The 27,846-nt window shown below is 44.0% G+C and overlaps 1 protein-coding gene across 1 annotated transcript; it reads left to right on the forward strand.

Moving 5' to 3' along the window:
- The first annotated feature begins 265 nt into the window (after nt 1-265).
- Nucleotides 266-24,983, forward strand: LOC146617453 (plasminogen-like). Its single transcript, XM_085373015.1, is given in 11 exon segments — nt 266-309; nt 635-747; nt 18,639-18,813; nt 19,430-19,551; nt 19,640-19,753; nt 21,730-21,847; nt 22,126-22,194; nt 22,294-22,434; nt 22,517-22,623; nt 23,171-23,307; nt 24,825-24,983. Coding segments are annotated over 11 exon segments (1,299 nt in total).
- Nucleotides 24,984-27,846: the final 2,863 nt, after the last annotated feature.

A 27,846-nucleotide genomic window follows, 5' to 3' on the forward strand; every position in this document is an offset into this window, starting at 1 on the left:
TAGCATTCATAAATCCTTTATCCTTTACTTAATTTTGTTTTATTTCATTTTTATTTAGTCCTAAATTCATGTCTAATTATCCTCTGGCAACTCTTTCACTTTCCACCATCCTCATTTACTGTCTAAAACATTTAAAGTGGCTAATCAGTAAAATGTAGACACTATACAGTATTCTGAAAATGTTTTGGTTCTGGAACAACATTAGATATTTTGTATGTCATGACATATCAGAGACATCAGTGTCTTTTCATAGAGGACTGTATGTATGGACTCCAAGGAACCTCACAGCCATAGCTACCATCCCAGCAGGTAAGTGCAAAATCTTTGTGAGATATATTGAGCCTGTTCTGGATCTTCAAGACATTTTCCAGAAGTTAAGCTAAAGTGTAAATACTTCTTGTGATATTCTTGGTTAGACTCTTAGAAATTATCAGGGAGGAAGGATGTGGGTACGTGTTGAACTGTAAACAGCAGAACATAAAAACCTCAAACTGTTTTTCCCTTACTTGTGTACATGTTTTCTTGTTATAGGCTGGTCAACCATGAACTAGCCCTGTAACAGGCACGTCTGTATTTTTACCACTGGGGGGGCAACAGTTTACTCTATTAAACTTCTGTATATGGTTATTTACAGTTTTAATTATCTTGAGGAGAACTCCTGCAGAAACTCAGATAGAGAACCCCGACCATGGTGCTACACCACCAGCCCATCCAAACGATGGGAGTACTGCTCCAAACCGCGCTGCAGTGAGTCACTTTGTTCTTCATTCTGATGCTTGGTATGAGCATTACAAGGTTGTCTAGTCCATGTGTACATGCCTAAATGAGCTGAGTTGCTGCCATGTGATTTGCTCATCTTATTAGCTTTTTGTCTTAATGAAAAGTCGAACAGGCCTACAGTATATATCCGTTTGCTTTTTTTTTTAACCCATAAATCTTTGTGTTGACATGAAGAGAGAAAGTGCTCTCAATTATGGAGACAGCCAAAGGGTTTATTTATGTTTGATGTGTGTTTTACATGTGTGTGGCTGTTAATAAAGTTGGCGCTCTCTAGGGGGCGTGAGCGTTCATCCAAATTGGCCTAAGGCTGATGTGTGTTTATTCCTCCCGAAGTATCGTCTGTGAAGTTTGCCATGCACGTCAGATTTTCCTGCGCATTTTCATATCTCTGCTAACACTTTGGTTAAGTTTCTTATGTTGAGAATCCAAATTTCAACTATTTAACAGTTGCAGTTTTAGGGGACTTCCCTTTACCTCTAGAGGATCAATAAATGCTGGCCCTGCATCACAATCTGTGGAATTGACGCTTTGGGGTCCTTAGGGACTAGTAAAGCGCTATACAAATACAGGCCATTTACCATATTAAAGGTCAATTAAATGAAACTGAATATAGTTTATATATATAAAAAACACCCAGCACGCCCCTGTGGACGGTTTATCCTTCAAGCTCGGGTCCTCTACCAGAGGCCTGGGAGCTTGAGGGTCCTGCGCAGTATCTTAGCTGTTCCCAGGACTGCACTCTTCTGGACAGAGATCTCCGATGTTATTCCCGGGATCTGCTGGAGCCACTCGCCTAGCTTGGGATTCACCGCACCTAGTGCTCCGATTACCACGGGCACCACCGTTACCTTCACCCTCCACATCCTCTCGAGCTCTTCTCTGAGCCCTTGGTATTTCTCCAGCTTCTCATGTTCCTTCTTCCTGATATTGCTGTCATTCGGAACCGCTACATCGATCACTACGGCCGTCTTCTTCTGTTTGTCTACCACCACTATGTCCGGTTGGTTAGCCACCACCATTTTGTCCGTCTGTATCTGGAAGTCCCACAGGATCTTAGCTCGGTCATTCTCCACCACCCTTGGGGGCATCTCCCATTTTGACCTCGGGACTTCCAGGTTATACTCGGCACAGATGTTCCTGTACACTATGCCGGCCACTTGGTTATGGCGTTCCATGTATGCCTTGCCTGCTAGCATCTTGCACCCTGCTGTTATGTGCTGGATTGTCTCTGGGGCATCTTTACACAGCCTGCACCTGGGGTCTTGCCTGGTGTGATAGACCCCAGCCTCTATGGATCTTGTCCTCAGAGCTTGTTCTTGTGCTGTCATGATTAGTGCCTCTGTGCTGTCTTTCAGTCCAGCTTTGTCCAGCCACTGGTAGGATTTCTGGATATCAGCCACCTCCTCTATCTGCCGGTGGTACATACCGTGCAGGGGCCTGTCCTTCCATGATGGCTCCTCGTCTCCCTCCTCTTTCTTGGGTTTCTGCTGCCTGAGGTATTCACTGAGCACTCGGTCAGTTGGGGCCATCTTCCCAATGTATTCTTGGATGTTCATTGTCTCATCCTGGACTGTGGTGCTGACACTCACCAGTCCCCGGCCCCCTTCCTTCCGCTTAGCGTACAGCCTCAGGGTGCTGGACTTGGGGTGAAACCCTCCATGCATATATATATATATATATATATATATATATATATATATATATATATATATATATATATATATATATTAGGGGTGCAACGATACACAAAATTCACGGTTCGGTTCAGTTCGATACTTTGGTGTCACGGTTCGATATTTTTTCGATACAAAAAAATGTTCATGCATTTTTAATTTGTCATTTATTAAAATTATAAATATATATTTTAACTCAAAAGTACAGTTTTTAAATTTAACCCTAACCCTTGTGCGTGTTTTTTATTTTGACAGCGAATGCGCACCTGCGGACCACTTATGTGCAGCCCTGGTTATTTAGCTCATCATATTGCAGCCACAGAAATTCTTTTGTCCATGAAACCATAAAGCTGCACTTTCTTTTTGCCTTATAGTCTGATTTGTCATAACTTCTCCGTTTTGTGGTAAGCTTTTCTTTGGCTGTCACTTCTTCACCCTGACCTGTCTTATTTGGCTCAGCAGAACTGAAATGCTTTTACACATGCACTCGCATAAGCTCAGCGATTCTCTGCGCGATCAACCTCTCACATGTTTAAGCTTGCTGCGGGAGATTTCACTTGTCATGTTTGCATAGTAAGCTAACGATTAATAAGACGATGTCAGAGAAATTGGTGCACAAATTATCATCACTCACAGATCAGTGCTGTCGCTCTCTATACACAGTTCGCACGATTGCAAAGTGAAAGCAAAAAAACAAGCGCAAATTCAAACGCGACTTCAATATGTCACATATTGACAGTGGCTCACCGATGCCAATGACATAATTACCCAGCTACATTTCTGAAAGAATGCAAAAGCATTGACATATATTTTTCCTACAATAGCCCGACGGGCAGGGAAGAGATAGATTTTGGTAGCCCGACTGAAAAAATCGCTAGCTCCGGGACGTCGGGCTAGCGATATTGCAAGCCCTGTATCTGATTGAGGAATCACTCATCTTTGGAAAAGAGAGTTTATTACAGAGAAACGGCTCTTTCCAAAATAAAAGCTATACTATCCGCTTCTTCTGGGCTATATTCTCAGCAGCATAAGGAGAATCATGTGCTAACAGCTGTCTAAATGACTCGGCTAAAGTTAGTAGCATGCTTGCTTTTTTTTGTCTGCTTCCACTTGTCTTTGCACTAGGATGATGTCGGCGTAAATGTGCAATCATATTCGTTGTGTTCCCACTAGTGCTTTCAGGTTAATCTCGTTGAAATGACCTTAACGCCACAACACGGCAAATCTCCGTTAACGAGCTACCGCCGATTGCTCCGTGCATGGGGCTAGACGGCCAACACGTTAACGAGCTAACTGCGCTAACACACTAGTTCACACCAATGTAATTGAGCATTGCATGGCACATCCAACATACTGTTTTACTTTAGTCCATGACTCGCTTACCTTCAGGGTCATACGTCACATGAAAACCAAAATAATTCCAAACGCCAGATCTGAATGAGGTTCAATTTGCCTGTTGCAAGTAGAGCTTAACTTCTGTCTCGCTAGCTTGCCCTGCGCTCTTCCTTCTGACTATGCTGTCTGTGTTGAGCGCTCAGTGGATCTGCGCTCGACAGTGCAGCCTAGGCGGAGTAGTCGAACACAGATTCACTGAGCGCTCAACACAGACAGCATCGTCAGAAGGAAAATTGATAAAATAAATTACAAATGTTGTATTGTTCGATACATATGCGTACCGAACCGAAAGCACTGTATCGAACGGTTCAATATCGATACGAATATCGTTGCACCCCAAATATATATATATATATATGTGTGTGTGTGTGTGTGTGTGTGTGTGTGTAAAACATATAAGGATGTATATTTATGGACCATTAAACCCTATTTAAAGTTTAATACAGCACTACGGACAATACCTACAACCACGATTACCGACACTAACAAGCTGATCTACAATACGGCAGCAGTGATCAGTGAGATGCTTGGCTACAAGTTGAACAGCCACAAGGGGCAGTACCCTCCATGGAGAAGGAGGCTAGAGGGCAAGATCAAAGTAGCACGGAGGGAGGTTAGCCAACTAACGGAGTTGCAGAAAGGTGCGACAAAGAAGGTGCATAAGAAATACAGCAAGCTGTCCATACAGGACTGGAAACTGCCAAGCAAAGACTCACAGCCTTGGCCAGCCGCTTGAGGAGGTACACCAGAGAGATAGAAGGCAGGAGAATAAACCAGCTGTTCTCCACAGAACCAGCAAAGGTGTACTCTCAGTGGCAAGGGAACAATAATAATAAGAGAACAGCACCACCAAGGCTGGAGACGGAGCAATACTGGAAGAGCATATGGGAGAAGGACGCAACCGATAACGGCAATGCTCAGTGGCTAGTGGATCTGAGGGCAGACCACAGCGACCTCCCTGAACAGGGTCCAGTAACCATCACAGACTGCATTTTTTATTTCTTTTTTTTTTCTGCTCATTCTGTTGGTTTTTGTTTTTTGCCCTTCTCCCCCGTCCCTCTTCTCAGCTGTTTCTCTTTACCTCTTTCTTTCTCCCCTTCTTTCCCCCAGTCAAGTCTGTCCCGTATTCAGTAAGTGAAAATAAAATAAACAATAAAAGGTGAATCAAATGGACCATTACGGCAAGGCTGGGATGGTCAATTTGGTAAAGTAAATCCGTTGGGCATCTTTCTTTGCCTTTAGACAACAATTCTGATGGCAAAAGAGCCAAACGGGACAGGCAAAAAAACAAAAAACAAAAGAAAGAAAGAAGCTGACTGCACTCCACGAGCGTCTGGCAGCACAAATGAACCAGCTGCTAGTTAACGAGAGACACCCGGAATGGCTAACCGAAGGTCGGACAGTCCTGATCCCCAAGGACCCCAAGAAGGGACCAGTCCCCTCCAACTACCGACCAATAACCTGCCTCAGTACTACATGGAAGCTCCTGTCAGGCATCATATCGGCTAAGATGAACAGGCACATGGGTCAATACATGAGCGGGACACAGAAAGGAATTGGCAAGAATACCAGAGGTGCAAAACACCAACTACTGGTAGACAGAACAGTCAGCCGAGACTGCAAGACCAGACTGACCAACCTGTGCACTGCCTGGATTGATTACAAGAAGGCCTATGACTCAATGCCCCACAGCTGGATACTGGAATGCCTAGAATTGTACAAGATCAATGGGACCCTAAGAGCCTTCATCAGGAACTCAATGGGGATGTGGCGTACAACATTAGAGGCCAACTCCAAGCCCATAGCACAAGTCACCATCAAGTGCGGGATCTACCAAGGAGATGCTCTGTCCCCACTGCTGTTCTGCATAGGCCTGAACCCCCTCAGTGAGATCATTAACAAGACTGGCTACGGATACCGACTACGGAACAGAGCAGTTGTTAGCCACCTCCTGTACATGGATGACATCAAGCTGTATGCCAAGAGTGAACGAGACATCGATTCACTGATCCACACTACCAGGCTATACAGCAATGACATTGGAATGTCGTTCGGACTGGAGAAGTGTAGTCTGATGGTAACAAAGAGAGGGAAGGTAGTCAGAACTGAGGGGATTGAACTACCAGAAGGCAACATTGCAGACATAGAGGACAGTTACAAGTACCTGGGGATCCTGCAGGCGAATGGGAACCATGAAGAGGCTGCTAGAAAAGCTGCAACCACCAAGTACCTGCAGAGGGTCAGGCAAGTCCTGAGGAGTCAGCTGAATGGTAAGAACAAGATCCAGGCCATCAACACGTATGCCCTGCCCATGATCAGGTACCCTGCTGGGGTAATAGGCTGGCCAAAGGAGGAGATAGAAGCCACTGACATAAAGACAAGAAAGCTCCTTACCATGCATGGAGGGTTTCACCCCAAGTCCAGCACCCTGAGGCTGTACGCTAAGCGGAAGGAAGGGGGCCGGGGACTGGTGAGTGTCAGCACCACAGTCCAGGATGAGACAATGAACATCCAAGAATACATTGGGAAGATGGCCCCAACTGACCGAGTGCTCAGTGAATACCTCAGGCAGCAGAAACCCAAGAAAGAGGAGGGAGACGAGGAGCCATCATGGAAGGACAGGCCCCTGCACGGTATGTACCACCGGCAGATAGAGGAGGTGGCTGATATCCAGAAATCCTACCAGTGGCTGGACAAAGCTGGACTGAAAGACAGCACAGAGGCACTAATCATGACAGCACAAGAACAAGCTCTGAGGACAAGATCCATAGAGGCTGGGGTCTATCACACCAGGCAAGACCCCAGGTGCAGGCTGTGTAAAGATGCCCCAGAGACAATCCAGCACATAACAGCAGGGTGCAAGATGCTAGCAGGCAAGGCATACATGGAACGCCATAACCAAGTGGCCGGCATAGTGTACAGGAACATCTGTGCCGAGTATAACCTGGAAGTCCCGAGGTCAAAATGGGAGATGCCCCCAAGGGTGGTGGAGAATGACCGAGCTAAGATCCTGTGGGACTTCCAGATACAGACGGACAAAATGGTGGTGGCTAACCAACCGGACATAGTGGTGGTAGACAAACAGAAGAAGACGGCCGTAGTGATCGATGTAGCGGTTCCGAATGACAGCAATATCAGGAAGAAGGAACATGAGAAGCTGGAGAAATACCAAGGGCTCAGAGAAGAGCTCGAGAGGATGTGGAGGGTGAAGGTAACGGTGGTGCCCGTGGTAATCGGAGCACTAGGTGCGGTGAATCCCAAGCTAGGCGAGTGGCTCCAGCAGATCCCGGGAATAACATCGGAGATCTCTGTCCAGAAGAGTGCAGTCCTGGGAACAGCTAAGATACTGCGCAGGACCCTCAAGCTCCCAGGCCTCTGGTAGAGGACCCGAGCTTGAAGGATAAACCGTCCACAGGGGCGTGCTGGGTGTTTTTTATATATATAAACTATATTCAGTTTCATTTAATTGACCTTTAATATGGTAAATGGCCTGTATTTGTATAGCGCTTTACTAGTCCCTAAGGACCCCAAAGCGTCAATTCCACAGATTGTGATGCAGGGCCAGCATTTATTGATCCTCTAGAGGTAAAGGGAAGTCCCCTAAAACTGCAACTGTTAAATAGTTGAAATTTGGATTCTCAACATAAGAAACTTAACCAAAGTGTTAGCAGAGATATGAAAATGCGCAGGAAAATCTGACGTGCATGGCAAACTTCACAGACGATACTTCGGGAGGAATAAACACACATCAGCCTTAGGCCAATTTGGATGAACGCTCACGCCCCCTAGAGAGCGCCAACTTTATTAACAGCCACACACATGTAAAACACACATCAAACATAAATAAACCCTTTGGCTGTCTCCATAATTGAGAGCACTTTCTCTCTTCATGTCAACACAAAGATTTATGGGTTAAAAAAAAAAGCAAACGGATATATACTGTAGGCCTGTTCGACTTTTCATTAAGACAAAAAGCTAATAAGATGAGCAAATCACATGGCAGCAACTCAGCTCATTTAGGCATGTACACATGGACTAGACAACCTTGTAATGCTCATACCAAGCATCAGAATGAAGAACAAAGTGACTCACTGCAGCGCGGTTTGGAGCAGTACTCCCATCGTTTGGATGGGCTGGTGGTGTAGCACCATGGTCGGGGTTCTCTATCTGAGTTTCTGCAGGAGTTCTCCTCAAGATAATTAAAACTGTAAATAACCATATACAGAAGTTTAATAGAGTAAACTGTTGCCCCCCCAGTGGTAAAAATACAGACGTGCCTGTTACAGGGCTAGTTCATGGTTGACCAGCCTATAACAAGAAAACATGTACACAAGTAAGGGAAAAACAGTTTGAGGTTTTTATGTTCTGCTGTTTACAGTTCAACACGTACCCACATCCTTCCTCCCTGATAATTTCTAAGAGTCTAACCAAGAATATCACAAGAAGTATTTACACTTTAGCTTAACTTCTGGAAAATGTCTTGAAGATCCAGAACAGGCTCAATATATCTCACAAAGATTTTGCACTTACCTGCTGGGATGGTAGCTATGGCTGTGAGGTTCCTTGGAGTCCATACATACAGTCCTCTATGAAAAGACACTGATGTCTCTGATATGTCATGACATACAAAATATCTAATGTTGTTCCAGAACCAAAACATTTTCAGAATACTGTATAGTGTCTACATTTTACTGATTAGCCACTTTAAATGTTTTAGACAGTAAATGAGGATGGTGGAAAGTGAAAGAGTTGCCAGAGGATAATTAGACATGAATTTAGGACTAAATAAAAATGAAATAAAACAAAATTAAGTAAAGGATAAAGGATTTATGAATGCTACCAGTGCAGCTGGATATGTCACAGTACTCCCAGCGGGTGTTGGGGTCAGTGGTGTAACACCAGGGTCCATCACTTAACTCATCAGGGTTTCTGCAGAAGTTGGACTCCAGACTTGGACTTGGTTGTTGTCTGGTGCAAAGCTGCAGCAGAAAAATTCAGAAAAAATTAAAAAAGATTATAAAAATATGAAGGAATGATATAAAATCAAACAAAAGCCTGTGATTACATACAGTACATCATGTGGGTAGTCTGAATCCCATCTCTGACAGACCTTTCCTGATCTTGTAATGGACTTTGTTCCTCTGTAATCTATTCCTTTCCCATTTACACACTCCAGAAGATAATCTAATAAATATGGAGTATTTTTTTCATCATTTTGTAAATTGTTTTTTGAATCGGCATGCTCCATCTGCCTGTCACACTGTACAACTATTGCAGGATGTACTGTGCATTAGATGGAGGACATTTATAGGGACATATCCAAAGGCAGGAATGATTTCCTGTGTCGTTCAGTAATATTTGGGTAATCTCAGTCTCTCACTGAGCGTTCGCCTGTGACTACCATGCATGTCATGGGTGGGAGTTATTGTACAGCTCTTGGACAACATTCGCCCTTTTGACATTACCTTAAGAGAGTCCAGCTCCATCCCTACAACATTACTGGCCTTGCAGATCAGTTTATTGAATCTGTTGAGACCTTGAACCTGTTGCCCCAGCATGCAACAGTATAGAGGAAAAAGCAATCAAATCCTGATTAAACAGTGCATATTAGGTTAAACCACCGTATTAATTTTAGATTTATTAAATGTGTAAATCTATAGGATTACCACACTTCTTTATATTTCTGCCTCATAGCATTTCAGCAAAATAATAGGTCTTTTTACTCCACCACTGATAAAACAATTGAAAAAACATAGTATAATTTTAATCATCAACATTTTCAGTAACAAATAAGTATGTAAAAATTCCCTACAGAAGAAGACGGCCGTAGTGATCGATGTAGCGGTTCCGAATGACAGCAATATCAGGAAGAAGGAACACGAGAAGCTGGAGAAATACCAAGGGCTCAGAGAAGAGCTCGAGAGGATGTGGAGGGTGAAGGTAACGGTGGTGCCCGTGGTAATCGGAGCACTAGGTGCGGTGAATCCCAAGCTAGGCGAGTGGCTCCAGCAGATCCCGGGAATAACATCGGAGATCTCTGTCCAGAAGAGCGCAGTCCTGGGAACAGCTAAGATACTGCGCAGGACCCTCAAGCTCCCAGGCCTCTGGTAGAGGACCCGAGCTTGAAGGATAAACCGCCCGCAGGGGCGTGCTGGGTGTTTTTTTTTTGTTTTTTTTTTATATATATATATATATGAAAAGGATCCACCATAAAAAAAAATTCCTACCATAAAAAGGAATTTACCATAAATTCCTTTTTATGGTAAAACCTGGTAAAATGGTAAGGGTAAAATCTGCAGCTTGTAGCCAAAATACAAGAACCAAGTTAAATGAATATCACCATTGTGTGGTTTTTTCCCATATTACTAACATGCCAATTTGTTTGTTGTGATTTATTATCAGCCAGACTCATATTTGCTTTAAATGACAAATTTATTTAAGACGGAGTGATTTATCTAAGTCTGGGATGGTATGTGTTAACGGCCGCTCATAGAGCCTACCTGCCGGATCTTCTTTTCATTGATATCGCTGTTATGACTGATGAAGCCGAGCTGGTGAGTTTCTGTGTTAACCAAGTAACGTGTTAAAGCTATAAATATGACTATTACTAAACTGTACTGTCATTAATAGTGTTGCTTTGTTAATGTTGTATGGTTGTTTTATTTTGTGTCTTTCAGTTGATTACCTGGCATCTGTAAAGGCACGGTTACTGTACTGGTGTTAGTTTATGGTTGTGGAATAAACTTATAAAAGGCAGCAATCAGATGTCCGAGCCTGAGTACGACACAGTTTCATCAGTTAAAACACACCCTTACGTTGGGAGTTTGCTAAATTAAAGGTAGTTAACTTAGTAAAAACCGTACAGTAATCAACACTTAGCCACCCCCCGCGACGGAGAAGTGGAGGAGGGTCTGTGTCGACTACGGAGAATCCAGCAATTAGACGGAGCCCGGCCGATCGTCACGGCCGATCGACACGGCCGATCGACGTGACTTCGTTCTCAAAACACCGTCAAGCCCTCGTACGTGAGAGACTGTGTGTGGATTTCTTTGCTGGGACTATTAGGGCGCTGGCATAGGATAAGCCGGCCGCCGAAAACGAACTTTTAATTCAGTTACTAGCCGCTAAGCGACCGGAAGTGGGTCGCCGCCATCTTTGTTGAGGGCAAAGGAATAACGCCGGTAATAAACAAGAAGGAAAAGTCAGTATGGCATCCCGAGAAGAATTAAAGAAAAGGCGGTCCTCTGCGCAAGCAGTTTTTACTAGGAAAGCCAATTCCATTGCCTTTAACATTGACCTTCTGACTGAACATGACCTCATGTGTGAAAGTAGGACACTCAAAGACAGTTATAGTGAGGTTTGTGATAGCAGTTTTGATTACATCGCTGCTATGGAAGAAGAAGATGCAAGTGGGCTTGCAGCAGAAATAGCTGAGGTGGAGAAGAAGCTGCAGGACTGCCGCTCAAAATACCAGACCACAGAAATGAAGCTAAAGGAAGCGTCATGGTCTCGTTGTGCATCAGGTCAGTTTGACAGTCTAAGAGTTGACCTAAAAGATATGATTAGCCAGGTGGAAGCGCTCAAAACGGGTCAGATAAAACAGGATCAGTTTGATTCAATGCTCCCTGCTGTGGAAGGCCGAGAGGAAGCTCTGAGTGAGTTTGTGCATAAGTGGGATCGTTATGTTCCAGAGAAAGAAGTGAACGTTATGCGAGCTTGTCTCAAAGAGTTCAAGGAAAGGAGGAGAGTGGCTATGGTGATGCTGGCTACCACCCTAGATGGAAGAAGGAGATCTGGGTGTGGCGACCTTAGAAGCAGGACTAGCAGTGAAGGTGAAAGCAGTGATGAAGGTGGCGCTGACGGTGGAGTGACGACCAGCACTAGCAAGCCCAGTGGGCCCGCTGCGACCGGTGGAGATGATGGCCCAGCGCGTGCCAGTGGTGCGCTAGATGCTGACGTGCACCCTGCTGCATGCCAAAGTGCCGCAGTGGGCAGTAGTAACCAGGTTATTGATGAAGGTGGCCCCGATGAAGCACGAGCTGCAAGTCCTTCCATTGCAGCCCTTCAAGCGCCACCACAGGGACCACTATACCAGGGTCTGGGGAGTCCTGTGTTCAACCCTGGCCTCTCAGGCACGCCACAGCAGCTTCGAGGAGTGCATGGTGTGAGACCCAATGGCGCTGGGGCAGGACAGAGCACGTCTACCGTCTCTCAAGGATCACTCGGAACAAGGATCGCACTCGCACCCCTGAGCCTACCAAAGTTCTTTGGGGACAGGAGAAGCTACTGGCGCTGGAAGAGTAACTGGGGGATCCTCCAAGCGTTAGCGGAACCCACAGGTTCCCCGGAGTGCAGGCTCTTCCACCTGATGGACAGTATTGCTGATCCAGTAAAATGTGAACTTAGGCTGTCTCACTGCCGTACAGCGAGTGAGGTTTTCCGAGTTTTAGAGGACTGTTATGGTGACGTATCACAGATAGCAGATGACATTGTACTTGAGCTACAGGAGTTACCGGGTGTGCGCAACAACAAACCCAGAGAGGTTTTACAGTTGATCCAAGCTGTAGAGAGGGCGCTGTTGGACTTAATAGACCTAGGTTGTGAAGATGCCATAAAAAATCAGTTAGTGATCCGGTCACTTGAGAGTAAGCTGCCGGACAGTATGAAAGAAAGGTGGCTTTTGTACCGATGTGATCCTGTCAATGATGTCAGTCCACAGAACCGGTTTGATAAGCTATGGCAGTTCCTGAAAGATCAGAAGACAGTTCTGGTGCAACTGGAGCAGTTGCAATCCATCAGACAGTCTAATACTGCCAGGGCAGCCGATCCGAGCCCCCGCGAGAAACCAAAAGAGAGGCCTGATCGGAGGATAGAGAGACGTTCGTTCACCAAGGCTACTGCGAGCGAGACGAGAGGTGAGCTGTCACAGAATCCTTGCTGTTTGTGTGGCGAAGAGGGTCACACAGGGCGTTTATACCGCTGTAAGACGTTTAAAAAGGCCAACCCGTCAGAGCGGAGAGTTTACGTGAAAAAGACAAAAGTATGTCCCAGGTGTCTGGACTCTCATGGGAGTGATGACCCGTGTAGTAAAAACTTTCTGTGTCGTAATGAAGGATGCAGAAGGGGTGATGCCTCATCGGATCACCATTTCTTCCTGTGTCTTAAGATCCCAACTAGGAAAGATGCAGCTAGGCAAGGGATAAAAGGGGATAAAAGGAGAGAACCCCGAGGCCCGACGGAAGAGCAAGAGGCTGTGTTTGCTGGCCTAGGTCTGTCCCCGGAGCAGCTGGAGGCTGTTCGAAGGGCTTGCACAAACAAAGTAACTTCAAAGTTGTGGGCTGGCAGAGGCTCAGAAGATGAGAGTTGTCTGAAGGAGCTCCCGGTCCTCATGATGTTGTTGGACGTCACCACCAAGAGGGGAGACTGGATTGGAGCACTCATCGATTTAGCCTCTGACACGAATTATATCACCCACGAGGCAGCGGAGAGGCTTGGTCTGCCTGGTGAACCAATCACCTTAGTTGTTCATGGTGTTGGTGGCATGGAGGCAAAAGTAGAGACAAAGAGATACCTGGTGAGCATAAAAGTAGCCACAAAGAAGGGAACATGGCGACTCCATGAGATGGTTTGCTATGGATTAGAAGAGATTGCCAATGTGGGTCACGTCGTGGACTCGGGGCACCTGGAGAAGTTTTTCCCAGGCTCCGTCGAACCCGGGGAACTGATTCGCCCGGAAAAGATTGAGCTACTCATCAGCACCCGGGAGGGTCGTCTAGCCCCCCAGAGAATGATGAGGTGCGGTGACTTGGTTCTGTGGGATGGTCCGTTGGGGAAAACCATCAGTGGTGCACACCCAGATCTGTTTGAAGATGTGGAGGTGACTGCACGACTCTCATCGACCCATTTTGCATGCTCCATGAGGGCGGAGTCTCAGAGAGTTGTGGCCCTCCATAACTGCTGCCCAAAACCAAAGAACGGCGTAGAAGTCGGTACCACGGCTACATCCAACACTGAGATCATCAAATGGCTGCAGTGGGACAGTATTGGTGCCGCCTGTGATCCCATGTGTGGCGGGTGCCGCTGCGGGAAGTGCGCCCCTGGAGGGAAAGAAATGTCACTTACTGATGAAAGAGAGTTGGAGATCATCAGAGGAGGTCTAACCTTCAAGCTGAGTGACAATCATAGTGACAAACCCCATTGGGATGCTAAATATCCCTGGAAAGAGGACCCTGCGACCCTGCCTAACAACCGCAAAGCTGTGGAGGCGACTTTCCTGAAGTCAGAAAAGCGCCTCGAGAAAGATCCGCTATGGAAGGCAGCTTATGCTAAGCAGGTGTGCGACATGCTGGCTAGGGGGGCCGCTATCCAGCTTTCCCAGACGGTGTTGGACGAGTGGAAAGGAGCGGTGTGGTGGATAAACCATCTGATGGCGCCCAACCCACACTCCAACACCACGCCGGTGAGGCTCGTTTGGGACAGCAGCCAGGTGTACAGAGGTGTTAGTTTGAACAGCATCTTGATGAAAGGCCCAGATGTCCTGAATCCCATTAGGGCAGTGCTGCTCCATTTCCGGGAGGGAGAGCATGCGGCAATAGGGGATGTCTCCAAAATGTATAACTCTGTATGGCTGGAGGATCAAGAGGTGCATGTTCACCGCTTCTTGTGGAGGCATTCCCTGGAGGAGGACATCAAGGATTATGCTGTGGTGCGTGTGAACATGGGTGACAAGCCTGCAGGTTGTATCGCTCAGGTTGCCATGCGAGAGACTGCCCTTCTGCCACAGTTTGTCAACAGAGTGGAAGAAAGACGTGTCATTGAAGAGGATACTTACGTGGATGACATCCTTGTGTCCCACAACGACCTTGAGAGACTGAGCGAGATCCTTGAGGGGGTTGAAACCATTCTCAAGCATGGTGGGTTTTACCTCAAGCCTTGGGTGCGGTCTGGCTTTAGTGGGAGGCAAGGTGCTGTTCCTGCCGAACCAGAAACCATCATGTTGCCCAACCAGCTGCGGACCGAGGACAACAAGGCCTTGGGTGTGGGTTATCTCGTGGAAGAAGACAAGCTCTTCCTCATGGTGGCTATTAACTTCTCCGCAAGAAAGAAAAAGATGTGTACTCAAGTAGACCTCACTGAGGAGAACATAGGGGAGAAGACGCCAAATCCCCTCACCCGCCGTATGCTTCTAAGTCAGGTAGCAGGGCTCTATGACCCCCTTGGTCTGGCGACGCCCCTGAAGCAGAAAGGTGTTATTCTTGTCAGAAGAGCCTTTCAGGAGGCCGGGATACTGACTAAGGATACGTGGGATAAGCCGCTGTCTAGTGAACTACGTGGGAGAGCGATCAAGCTCTTTGAGGAGTACGCGCGGCTGAGTACCATCACCTTTCCCAGGAGTATTACACCATCCGGCTGGGTGGGTAAACCCTGGGGGATCACGTTCTCTGATGGAAGTTGTGACTCATACGGAGCGGTCCTCTACCTGCGCTGGGAAACATCTGGAGGGGTTAAGACCCGGCTCGTGGAGTCCAAGGCCAAATTGACTCCAATTGAACAAAAGGGAGATGCTGTCAAGGCAGAGATTTGTGGAGCTGTTTTTGCCACTCGCCTGAAAGGTTACTTTCTGAAGTACAGTCGGTTGGAAATAGATCGTTGGTACCATTTTCTGGACAGTCAGACTGTGTTAGGTGCCATCCAACGGGAGAGTTACGGGTTCCAGACCTTCTTTGCCAATCGAGTGGGAGAGATACAGAAGGCTGGGCCTGTGACCGACTGGTGGTGGCTTCCTGGCCAGTTCAACGTGGCTGACCTGGTCACAAGAGGATGTTCCCCTGAGCAGCTTGGTGAGGGCTCTTCATGGCAGACCGGTCCCATGTTCCTAACCAAGCCAGTAGAGGAATGGCCCATAAAGTCAGCTGCAGAGGTGGCCTCTGGGACTAGAGAAGTCGTCAGTCGACTCCAAAGAAAGGCTTTTTCTGCCATCTTAACAAGGTCGCAGGAAAGGGCGCAGACTACTCCAGATGGTTTTGATAGCGTCAAAGCCGTGGTCGGCGGCCGAGTAAGTCCAGAGCTTTTACCATTCAGCAACAAGGTTACGTCTTTTGAGACTAAGGGGTCTCCTTCTGTTGCTTCTAATGTCTGCAGGATCAAGGAGTGCTGGGGTTCAGCCTTGATAAATCAAGTAGATCTTTCACGGTTCAATTCTCTAGCCAAGCTCTGTGGGGTCATAGCTTATGTCCACAGAGCCTTGCGCTTTTGGTTATCTGGCAGGGGTCGAATTGCTGTAGGATTAAAGTGGGAGGCAGTGCCCACGGCTCAGGAGCGAGTAGAGGCGTTTCAGGACTTATGCCTCGCCGCCCAAGCAGGTGTGACTTTCCCTACGACAACGCTCAACCGCCTGGTTGTGCGCAAGGATAAAACAACGGGGCTCTTGATGTGCTATGGTCGGATTCAATCCGTTGAGGAGGAGAGGTCCGGGGTCCCTTTGATCCCCTACAAGTGTCGGTTAAGCTCTCTCCTCGCTGAGGACGCCCATCGTGTCAACCACGAAGGTGTTTCTGCCACCCTTCTTCGGATGAGGAAGAGGGGCTGGGTAGTTCAAGGTCCCAGGATCGTACGGAAGGTGATTGATTCGTGCGTAAGTTGCAGAAAGTGCAGGGCCAAGCTATGCACTCAGGTGATGAGTGATCTTCCTCCCGTACGTACTACGCCAGCAGCCCCTTTTGAGTACACTACTTTGGACTTGTTTGGTCCATATTTTGTCAGAGACTCAGTAAGACGACGAGTGAAGAAGAAAGTTTGGGGCGTGGTTTTTAGCTGTATGGCCTCAAGAGCAGTTCATGCAGACATAGTTGAAGATCTGTCAACTGAGGGCTTCCTGAAGGCATACCAGCGGTTTACTGCCCTGAGGGGTCACCCCAAGAAACTCTGGTCTGACCAGGGGACCAATTTCGTGGGAGCTAAACCTGCGCTGAAGGAGCTCTATGATTTCCTTGCGGGTATCGACAAAGACGAGATCCAAAGAAAGGCAGCCGTAGTTGGGTCTGACTGGATGTGGGAGTTTAGTCCAGCGGACTCCCCACACCGGAATGGAGCAGCAGAGGCAGCTGTTCACGTGTTGAAAAGGGCGTTGAGTAACGTTGGTGAGGAGGGAAACTTGACTGCTCTGGAATTCCAAACCCTCCTCTATTTGGCGGCCAACCTCACCAATGAGAGGCCTATCGGGGCCAGAGCTCAAATTCAGGAAGAAATTGTAGATGTGTTGACACCAAACTCTTTGTTGTTGGGTCGGGCAGGGCCCAGGGGCGACAACATGGGTTTTGAGTTCCCTGCCTACCCATTCAGTCGTCTACGTGCAGTCCAGGTGGAAGTGGACAAGTTTTGGAGACGCTGGAGTCAGTTGGCCGGGCCGCACCTGTTTGTTCGGCAAAAATGGCATGCCCCGGCGAGAAATGTTTCTGTTGGGGACCTTGTCTGGGTGGCAGATCAGAACGCACTTAGGGGTCGTTTCAAGCTGGGCCGCGTGGAGGAGGCAGATCCGGATCACCTAGGTGTTGTTCGAGATGTCAAAGTAAGGATTTGTTGTAGTCGTCCCATCAACTGGTCTCAGGCAAGGAAGGACAGGGAACCATGTCATTCCACCATTCTCCACAGGGACGTAAGGAGGTTGGTGGTGTTACTGCCAGTAGAGGAGCAAGAGGAACGTGGTTCATCCCCCTGAGTACCCAGGAGATACTTGCAGATTGGGGACTCTTGGGTGTGGGGACCAGGCCCAACCTGTTTAAAACACTGTTATAAGACTTTTTGTTTTCTATATTAGTGTTTATTGCTACTGGTTATTGTGGCCTACTTAGTCTGGCACGTAGCCCAAGTGGGAGGTGTGTGGTTTTTTCCCATATTACTAACATGCCAATTTGTTTGTTGTGATTTATTATCAGCCAGACTTATATTTGCTTTAAATGACAAATTTATTTAAGACGGAGTGATTTATCTAAGTCTGGGATGGTATGTGTTAACGGCCGCTCATAGATCCTACCTGCCGGATCTTCTTTTCATTGATATCGCTGTTATGACTGATGAAGCCGAGCTGGTGAGTTTCTGTGTTAACCAAGTAACGTGTTAAAGCTATAAATATGACTATTACTAAACTGTACTGTCATTAATAGTGTTGCTTTGTTAATGTTGTATGGTTGTTTTATTTTGCGTCTTTCAGTTGATTACCTGGCATCTGTAAAGGCACGGTTACTGTACTGGTGTTAGTTTATGGTTGTGGAATAAACTTATAAAAGGCAGCAATCAGATGTCCGAGCCTGAGTACGACACAGTTTCATCAGTTAAAACACACCCTTACGGTGGGAGTTTGCTAAATTAAAGGTAGTTAACTTAGTAAAAACCGTACAACCATCTTCCAGCACCTGCTACCTTTGAAAGGCATAAGTAAAAGGAAGTGTAACAATAAGCAATATATTTTATTTCTCTCACCCCAACCGGTCCCTGAGCCTGGTTCTGCCGGAGATTTCTTCCTGTTAAAAGGGAGTTTTTCCTTCCCACTGTCACCAAAGTCCTTGCTCATAGGGGGTCATTTGGGTTTTCCTCTGTATTTGTTATTGTAGTGTCTACCTTACAATATGAAGCACCTTGAGGCGACTGTTGTTGTGATTTGGCGCTGTATAAATAAAACTGAATTGAATTGAACAAAATGTTTGTAATAGGGTTTAATGGTCCATAAATATACATCCTTATATGTTTTACATAATATAATAAATATATGTTTGACTTGTTTTTTGTCCTCAGCTACTGAGCCTCCCACCTTCATCCCAGAGATGGATATAGGTGATATAGGCATCACTGATATAGGTGTAGCATACCGGGGAACAATTGCTGTAACTGTGACTAGCAAAACGTGCCAGAGATGGTCATCTCAGACGCCACATAAACACCACCAAATCCCAGAAAACTGCCCTTACAAGTAAGAGTTGTAACCAGACATCAGTGTCCACTCTCTGTGATATTAATGTTGTGAAGAAAATATTAGTGGGTATTTTCAATTTGTAGGTTTGATTAATAGTTTTCAGCTGCAACATGGGAATCACAGGAGAAAAACAAAGATATGATAATAAACCACAAGATTTAGAAACTTTTTTTCCCATAATGAACTCTGTCTATAGTGTTTAAGCCATTAGAAAGCAATGTCAAAGCAAAATCCCTGTAAGAGTTTGACATGAGAAACGTGAAGAATCGCTAAGAGTTATCTCTTGTTAAATGGTAGAACTAAAATAATCCATGAGTTGTTGTTTCAGGGTCTATCCAGTTTATACAAGAGAAGATGTAAAAATTGAGTCAGTACCTTTAAGGTTATGAGGAGTGACTTCATCAGCAGTGGTGTCCTCTATCAGCCTGATATACATTTGTAAAGTCTCTTTTCACCATGTAGTCAACATTTTGGGGAAGTAATTTGTACAACTTAATTTCAATTTAAATAATCCATCAGGTTACTGTAGATTACTAAAACTTCATTAACATGCCTGCATTAAGTTTGTTTTCATGGCCTCATTGCTATGTTTTTCCATGCTCATCTTTGTCAGAGGTCTGGCTGCTAACTACTGTCGTAACCCTGACAATAAGTTGTTCCCCTGATGCTACACAACTGACCCTGACACTGATTGGAAGTTTTGCAACGTGCCACTGTGTGGGGAAGCACCTACTCCAGGTATAATATCAGTCAGCTTGTTTCCTCTTTCTTTTTCACACAAAAATGCATCCAGGAATTTTTTTTCTTTCCTTATCTCCTGCTGCGGATCCTCCAGTGACCCCCGCAGATGAGAAAGATTGCTATGAGGGGAACGGTTCCAGTTATTGGAGTATAACATCAGAGACCATCAGTGCTCCATTGGAAATGAGAACAGCGGGTATTGGAGAAGGGGGCATTTATAGTCTGAGGTCGTAAGGGGCGTGAACGAGGTGTGGTCCCGCTCCTGAAATTCAGATGATATTTTCCACAGAATGATAGATGTACATCTTAACTTGTTATACCAGAAATTAATATTACATTTTAAAAAAACTGTTTAGTAGGTGGATGTTCTGAAGTATCAGGTCTTTTTTTTGCAACAGGGACCTCAGAGAGAATCTAAAAAAACATACTAGAAGACAACGTTAGAATAATAGCCACTAATGATTCCCTGATTCCATGATCCCATTCTGCTTTTTAAATATCCTAGGAACCACCGCCAGCAGTCTGAGAGTGAAGTGGTCTGTTGGGGTGATAGAACTAAAGAAGTTACTGAGATGAAAGGTGAAACATCTACAAGAAAAACTTAAAAGAAGTCCAGTCGCACCATCAAATATTCTCGAGAGAATGAATAGCTGTTCCATAAAAGGACGAATATTGCATCGTTCCTTCTGCATCTGATGTTTGACAAATGGATGAATTCCCCTTTCCACTACCCTGGCATAGATTTGGCCTGGGAGGCCCAGGAGTGGGATCTCCCTGTAGTTGGTTTGTTTCAGTTCCTGAAAGCAGACATTTTATCAGCCATTTGGGTTCTTTGTACTGTTTTTTGTTTTGTTTTGTTTTGGCTATTTACTTTGTTGTTTTCTGTGTTATTTGCTGTGTTATTCTATGTTATTTGTGTTAATGCTTTCAGGAACAGAATTTTTTGATTGCGCCAATGGTTTAAAAGTTATGGTAATTTGACCTAAAAGTTTGACTGACAAACGATGGAATGGGGTTTTAACAGGTTAATCATCCCAGTTATCTTGCTCCAGGTGATGAGCGAGTCATCACCGTTGTTTCCAGACTCTGCATCCTCTACAGAAAGCTTATCAGTGGGCTTCCAAAGGTACTTGAAGTATTCCTTCCAGGAAACGATTATATCCTCAGTTGAAGTCAGCTAGCACCTTACCTGCAACTTATAAATAGAACACCACTTTCCCTGCCTGAGTTGCTTTGCTTGACGGTTTGCCAGGATCACTACGAGGCAGACTGAAAGTCTTTTCCCATTGTTTAACCAAACTTACACCCAAGATTTTGCTTAAGCTCCCCCCAGAGCTCTGCTCCACTCAGCCCACAGACTAACCAACCGTGATAGGACTCAGCTTTATGGCTCCATTCACCTCCGATGTCCAATCGGGGACTTCCACCACGACAAGCACCAACCATATCGTAGCTAAAGCTCCTTAGAGCACCCTCAGCAATGGAGGTGCAAAATATGGTCCTCAATAATGATGGCGTGATGAAGCTCCATGAATGTGTTGAATCTTTCCGGCAAATTGCTTCCCCAAAAGGCAGATCACACGATGCCCTGTTTAACAGCTCATTTGGAAGTAATGTCATCTGCTGGTCATTCGATGTACAGCAGGCTTGCTGTGATAATACATGTGGGCTACATACCAGTGGATATGCAAACGTAATTATGTATCAATTACAGAATATCCCAGTGAGATCCTATATAATATAAATATATAAACACATACACACACACCCCTAATTAACCATCCTCTCTGAGACTGATTTAAGATCTTTGTTATTATTGGGCAATAGTATGTCAATTTATTTGCATTTCTGGTAGCTTCATAATGTCCTTAAAATCTCCATTCATGCTCTAGATGATCCTCAGAATCACCTCAGATCCAGGTCGTGCAAAAAACTTATTTCCAGTTTGATTCTGTGAATCAAATAAATAATAAACAAAGAGATGATAGATAAATGAATAAATTGAGTTACGTCTCAAAATAAGAGAATCTAATTTGGTCAATCCAACAATTTTTCTTGTGGCTTACAAGGCTGTAAAATCTTCTCTTTTATTAATTAACACCAATCCAAACTAACTTTCGTGCTTCACTCTTTTTGTGAGAATTCATGATAATAATAATGACTACTTTGCAGTTGAACTGAATTGTGGAACACCAGCTATCAAACCAAAACGCTGCCTTCGTAGTATGGTGGTCAGTGGCTGTGTGTCAAAGCCTCACTCGTGGCCCTGGCAAACTGCCCTCCAGACCAAGTGAGTATATATGTTCAAAGACAACTTTCATTTGTAAAGGACTTTCAATTTCCTCAACAAAATGTGCAGATATTGAGAAATAAAATACTGTAACATGTCACTGCTGATAAACAGTTAATTTAAGTATTTTATTTAAGTGTTTATAGCTTTTACATTCAAACCTATTTACATGTCAATTGTCTGATTTTTCTTTATTTGTCAATTCACTTTTTGCCGATTTTCCCTTTTGTATATGCTGCACATCTTCTGAAATAAATCTCTGTTTCTCTTTCTACCAGTGAAAGAATCGACTGTGGAGGAACTCTGATCCACCCTCAGTGGGTCTTAACGTCTGCTTTGTGCTTGAGGTTAGAATAAAGTCATCGTTAACACCTGAAAATCAAATTCTGCAATTACTCAAAAATTGATTAATTACTCCCTTTGTTTCTACATATTATACACTGCAGCTCCAGTCAGCCTTTAGCCTTGAGGGTAGTGCTGGGTATGCACTCACTTAGAGCCACTGTGCCATCGAGACAAGTGAGGATGCTTGAGAAAATCATGACTGGACCAGATGGATCGAATATTGCTCTGCTCAAACTAGCAACGTCTGTATGGGCCTAATTATCCTAGGTGAAATCAGATTACACACACACCATTGATTTTGTGTGTGTGTGTGTGTGTTTTCAGACCTGCGGTGATAAACAACCAAGTGCAGCTGGCTTGTCTGCCAAAAAAGGACTATATAGTTCCTGGTGGAACAATGTGTTATGTTACTGGATGGGGTAGGACTCAAGGTACATTTGTGTGTGCTCTTGTGCGTCTTTGTAAAAATTCAGAGTTTCAGAGTGAGAAGAAATAAATCAGACTTTTTAGATATACAGTCAGGGAAAAATGATTTGAACCCCAGGCTATTTGGACTGGACTGGTTCCCCACCGTTCTCATTATCCTTGAAACTCCATGAGGTGAGATCTTGCGTGGAGATCCAGACGGAGGGAGATAGGCAGTTATTTTATGGTTCTTCCATTTCCGAATAAATGCACCAACTGTTGTCGCCTTCTCATTCACCTGCTTGGCGGTGGTCTTCTAGCCCATCTTTCACTTAACATTGCAACAGTTTAATCAGTTTAATCATTTGCAGAACATTTTTTTGTTAAACAGGTCTTTTTTTCTGACAAAATGTACTTTTGAGAGGCTCAAAAAATACCAGCATGCATTAGATATAAAACACAAAGAGCTGATAACAGCATTATTCATTACGCAAACAATTCCCACAGTAAAGATATCACAATACATTTTATCTAGATGATGAGGAGAATAATTGCAGAGGGCTGTGTCGACAGGTATTGGAGGTGGACGCGTCCTGGAAGAAACTGGTTTCCCTGTGATCGACAACAAGATCTGTAATCGCGACACTGATATAGTTGCAGACCACGAAATATGTCCTGGAAATACAGAGGGAGGAAAAGCAAGCTGCCAGGTATGACAAAGTAAAAGATATAAAAACTGGGCAAAGTTCTATAAAACTGTTTGTGCACTGTTGTCTGCCTCAGTGTGTACTCTGTTTTGATAACAGTATTGCCTCAGTTTAGTGACCTGATATTTTTAATAGTTTTCTAGAAAATAGATTTTTTTTTTCTGTTATAGATTTTAAATAGATTTTACTATATATACACCAGTAGAAAATAGAAAATAGATTTTTTTTTCTGTTATAGATTTTAAATAGATTTTACTATATATACACCAGTTTTTGAAAAAAAAAAATCCTCGGTGAAATTTAACTCAGTTGTCTCAAATATTACATTTCAGTCAAAATTCAAGGTATATATTTTATTTCATTTCATTTATAACTTGTGACTGTCTAACAGACAAATATTAATATACAGTGACCTCTGGCTGAAAGCTTTAGTTATATTTATGGAAAATATCCCAAAAATAAACTGAAAAGATTAGATCCTTTTCAGATAAAATGGGAGTCAAACTGATGCAGTAAATATTCTTTTATTGGAGAGAAAACTGTGCAGTATAATTTACTTAAGATGTTGAAGATATCAGAATATTAAACAGGCTATTGTTTGGATAAGAGGCTGTAACAGGAGAGAGATGATACAGAAACATGACATTCTTATAAAATCAGCTTCGTCAGAAACTAACCAAAGCACATGTTTTAAATGTTTGAAATAAAAATGAACTGAACTGAACTGAACATATGACCCGAGCCACGTTAAGTGGCGATATCACTAACGTCACATAACTTAGCTGAAGGTTAGCTAAATTTAACTTTTTAAGACTTTTCACTATGCTAACATTTGTTCCGCTCAATATATTTATTGAGATAAAAACTCGGTACTTACTTTTAAAAGTTTGTTTCCACTTTGCTTTGACCGTCCGCCATTTTTTACACAAAATTTCCTTCAACCTTTGACTTGCAAAGAATCCTGGGATATGGTCAGCCACGAAGGATACACCCAACTCGTCCTTCACATCTGGAGAAAAGGTAGGGCCCCATTTGGAGGAGGCTTCGAATTTTGACAGCCTTTGTTGCGTCGCTGTGACATAATTGGCCTACAAATGCGGACTCCGAAGGATGCTGCCCCTGAATTTGGACACATACTTTGTCTGTCTTCGTATCACTCTCGCTCCCTCACTCTTTCGTGTCCCCGCTGTCAGGTCATCTGTTGTGTTCACGCCCTGTTTCCAGGTATCCACCCATCCATACCAGGATTTCATTTTCATGTTTAGTTTTTCCACTTTAGGTTTGTTTTGCACCTTTCTAACAGCCACAATGAACAGCTCCCTTTTCGTTAAAATCTAGTTATGTTCCACGCTTCATTTTGTCTGCGTTTGGGTCCGCTCTCCTCTCTCCACACGCAGACTCTGACACTTTCTTAGCTTGCTTTTAGCATCAGTTAACCTAAACACCATCAAAAAGATCTGTGTGAGTAAAATAGTAAAGTATCCACTATCTAATATCTATTTTGTGTTTCCTCCCTGTAGGGTGACAGAGGTGGTCCTCTGGTTTGTTATGAGCAGAACAGATTTGTCCTTCAGGGTGTCACAACATGGGCTGAGTGATGTACGTTGGGCAGGATGCCCAGTGTCTACGCTCGAGTTTCTAAGTTTGTGGACTGGATCGATGCAACCAAAGCCAACTAAAAGCTATCATCTGTAATGTGGTTGTTGAGGACGTCTTAACATCTATACTGTGTTCTGTAACAGCATGGCTCCAGTAAAACTGTGATTCTTCTTCCCTGATTAGCTGTTAACTCCTCCTATATTTAATGTTTTAGCAACTTTGATTTGCATTTTCTGTTAACACTAGAGGGCCATTTCTTTGATGTCCATCAGCGTAAATATTCTCCTCTGCCAAAACCTTTGCTGCAATCTTCTGCCATCTTCCCCGTCCATATCTGACAGAGAATGCTGACTGTTGTGTTGAGCTTCTTTGTTCAATCAAAATTAACCCACTACTTTCTGTAAGATGTAGATATCTACTCCTCTCTGTCCTGTAGCTCTGTTAAATGTGAGCACTGTTTGTAGTCAGTCCTGGAACTGTCATTAAAAAACGTGATGACTGATTTTGAGTTATGTACAATTCCAGTGACGGGTGGATGAAAACTGAATTTCACTGACTTTCGATGTCCAAAGTTAATAATATTTTGTATGAATGGCATAGTCTATTCTTTACTGTAACACCATATAACACCACCTGGCATTATTTTAGTAATAATAAAAATGTATTCAAAACAGTCATTGTTTCACTTTGGAGCAATCACTACTCAATGCCAGAAATGTGTACTTGATTAGACCTTTCACTCTTCTATCCATAGTACTGGGGACCTTGGCAATTGTGTAGTGGAGTGTAGTATTAGTAATTTGTGTTGTTTCACAGTTGCATTTGGAGACTTAAGGTCACCTAATGCTTGCATACCAACCTTTGTGGTTCTCTCTGTCCACAGGTTTCATCAAAATGTCAACAAGATCTGATGGTTAGTTTGTTAGTTTACTATTATTACAAAAGAGTATCAAGGTCTTGTATGAGTTGCATTTCAGTGCAGGTACAAACGCTATACATGTTCATTTACACTGGAGGACTAAATAACCAGGAACCGAGGAGACCAGATGCTAGGACACAGAGCCATTGCTAGGGGGTCTCCCAAAGTTCATTCTATTCATCTAAAAACTTGGTCCAGACGGACAGAATGAACTTTTGGAGATTTACTTACCTGGATGATTGAGCATGCATCAAGACATAGCTAGGGGGTGTGCAATATGAATAAAAAAAGAATGCTTGGACACTGCTAGCATAATGGACAGGTTTTTGACAGGGCTCCCACACAAACGCAAAGCAGAAGATGAAGCATCGCCAAATATGTTTCCAAACCAACTTCCTTCCAAGCCAAAGACTAGAAAATATAATGAAACGTATCTTGCACAACGGTGAGGCCAAGGTAGGCATCCCCAACAGAATTTGTTTCGCGTTGGGAGCACGCACAGTTGCTTCACAGTCCTGGGTCTCTTTGTTGTAGTTTTTATTTCATGATGTCCCAAATGTTTTCAACTGCTAAAAGCACTGCACTGGAGTCAGGCCAGTTCAGCAACTGGACTTTTCTACTCGACGGCTATGCTGTTGGAACAGCTGCAGTATGCTGCTTAGCATTGTCTCTCAGAAAAATGCAAGGCCAAGGTATGTTGCTGTAAAATCAGTATAAACCTTTCATCACTGATGGTGCTTTTCCAGATGTGCATACTCATAAGCACAGATGCACCTCCATACGATCAGAGATGCAGACTTTTGAAAGTACCAGTACTAAGCCAGATGGTCCGTCTCTGCTTAATTCCAGATGACACAGCATCCATGTTTTCCACTGTGCTTGAGTGGATTTTAATGAGCTTTGACCCAGAGAATTCAATTCAATTCAGTTTTATTTCTATAATACCAAATTACAACAATAGTTTCATTGGGGCACTTTATGCATAAAGTAATAGTGATAAGTGATTATGCATAAAGGTAAAGGCCCTATCTTACAATTTAAAGCTGCAGTGATTGCAGCATTTCCAGATGTGTCGACTTTTGCATGACTCTGCCAGTACTGTAAACTGTAATTGTGGATGGTGTGATGAACTGTGCTCACAGACAATGATTTCTACAAGTGTTTGATAACCAGTGGAGTGATTTCAATGACAGAATCGTGCCTGTTTTGAATGCAGTGCTGCCTGGTAGCATTCTGATGCCACGATCCTATATGATGTTTTGCTTTGTCCCTTGCTCACAGAGATTTGTGCAGATTCTTGGACTCTTTTGATGATGCTATGTACAGTAGATGACGAGATATAAAGTAGACTGGCAATCAATTGCCCATCTTTACTTTAGAGGAACTCTAACTCTTTTTATACCCAACCATGTTACTGAGCTGTTACTTAACTAGTTACAAAATGTTCTTCCAGCTGTTTCTTTTACTTTTCCAGCATGGGTTCAGAGTTTATTTTAATAGTTATTGCTCATGAAACAGTAAAAGGACTCAGTTTAAACATTTGATATGTTTTTTTATACTCTGGATGTTAAGAAATTATGGGTCAATTTAATGATTTGAAATCGTTGAGTTCTGTTTTCATTTACAGTTTCCCAACCTTTTTGGAGTTAGGTTGGGAAACTGTAAGGTTGTGTGATTGCAGAAGTATCTCAATTCCAGATGTTTATGTATGTATTTGTTTTTTTTTACTTGTTCTCGGAACCATACCTAGAATTTGACTAAAATGCTCTAAAATATAACAATAATTATATTTTTTATCTTAATGAAGAAAAGTGAAAATTGAACACTATGGACTTGTCACTAGGGACTAAGATATCACAGAAGCGGGTCTGGATTCAGGCACAGGACCTCAGAAAAACATTTAACAGTTTATTTACAAGAGAAAAACACACCAAGGGCTATCTACAAAAATGTGGGGAGGGAGAAATCCAGGGGTCCTTTAGGGTGGAAAAATCACACATTAATCCTCTTCAGTCATACACAAG

This window comes from Diplotaxodon limnothrissa, linkage group LG15 (assembly GCF_057381915.1).
Source record: "Diplotaxodon limnothrissa isolate DT_005_m linkage group LG15, D_limnothrissa_male_GT1.1, whole genome shotgun sequence".
NCBI classification, from domain to species: Eukaryota; Metazoa; Chordata; class Actinopteri; order Cichliformes; family Cichlidae; genus Diplotaxodon; species Diplotaxodon limnothrissa.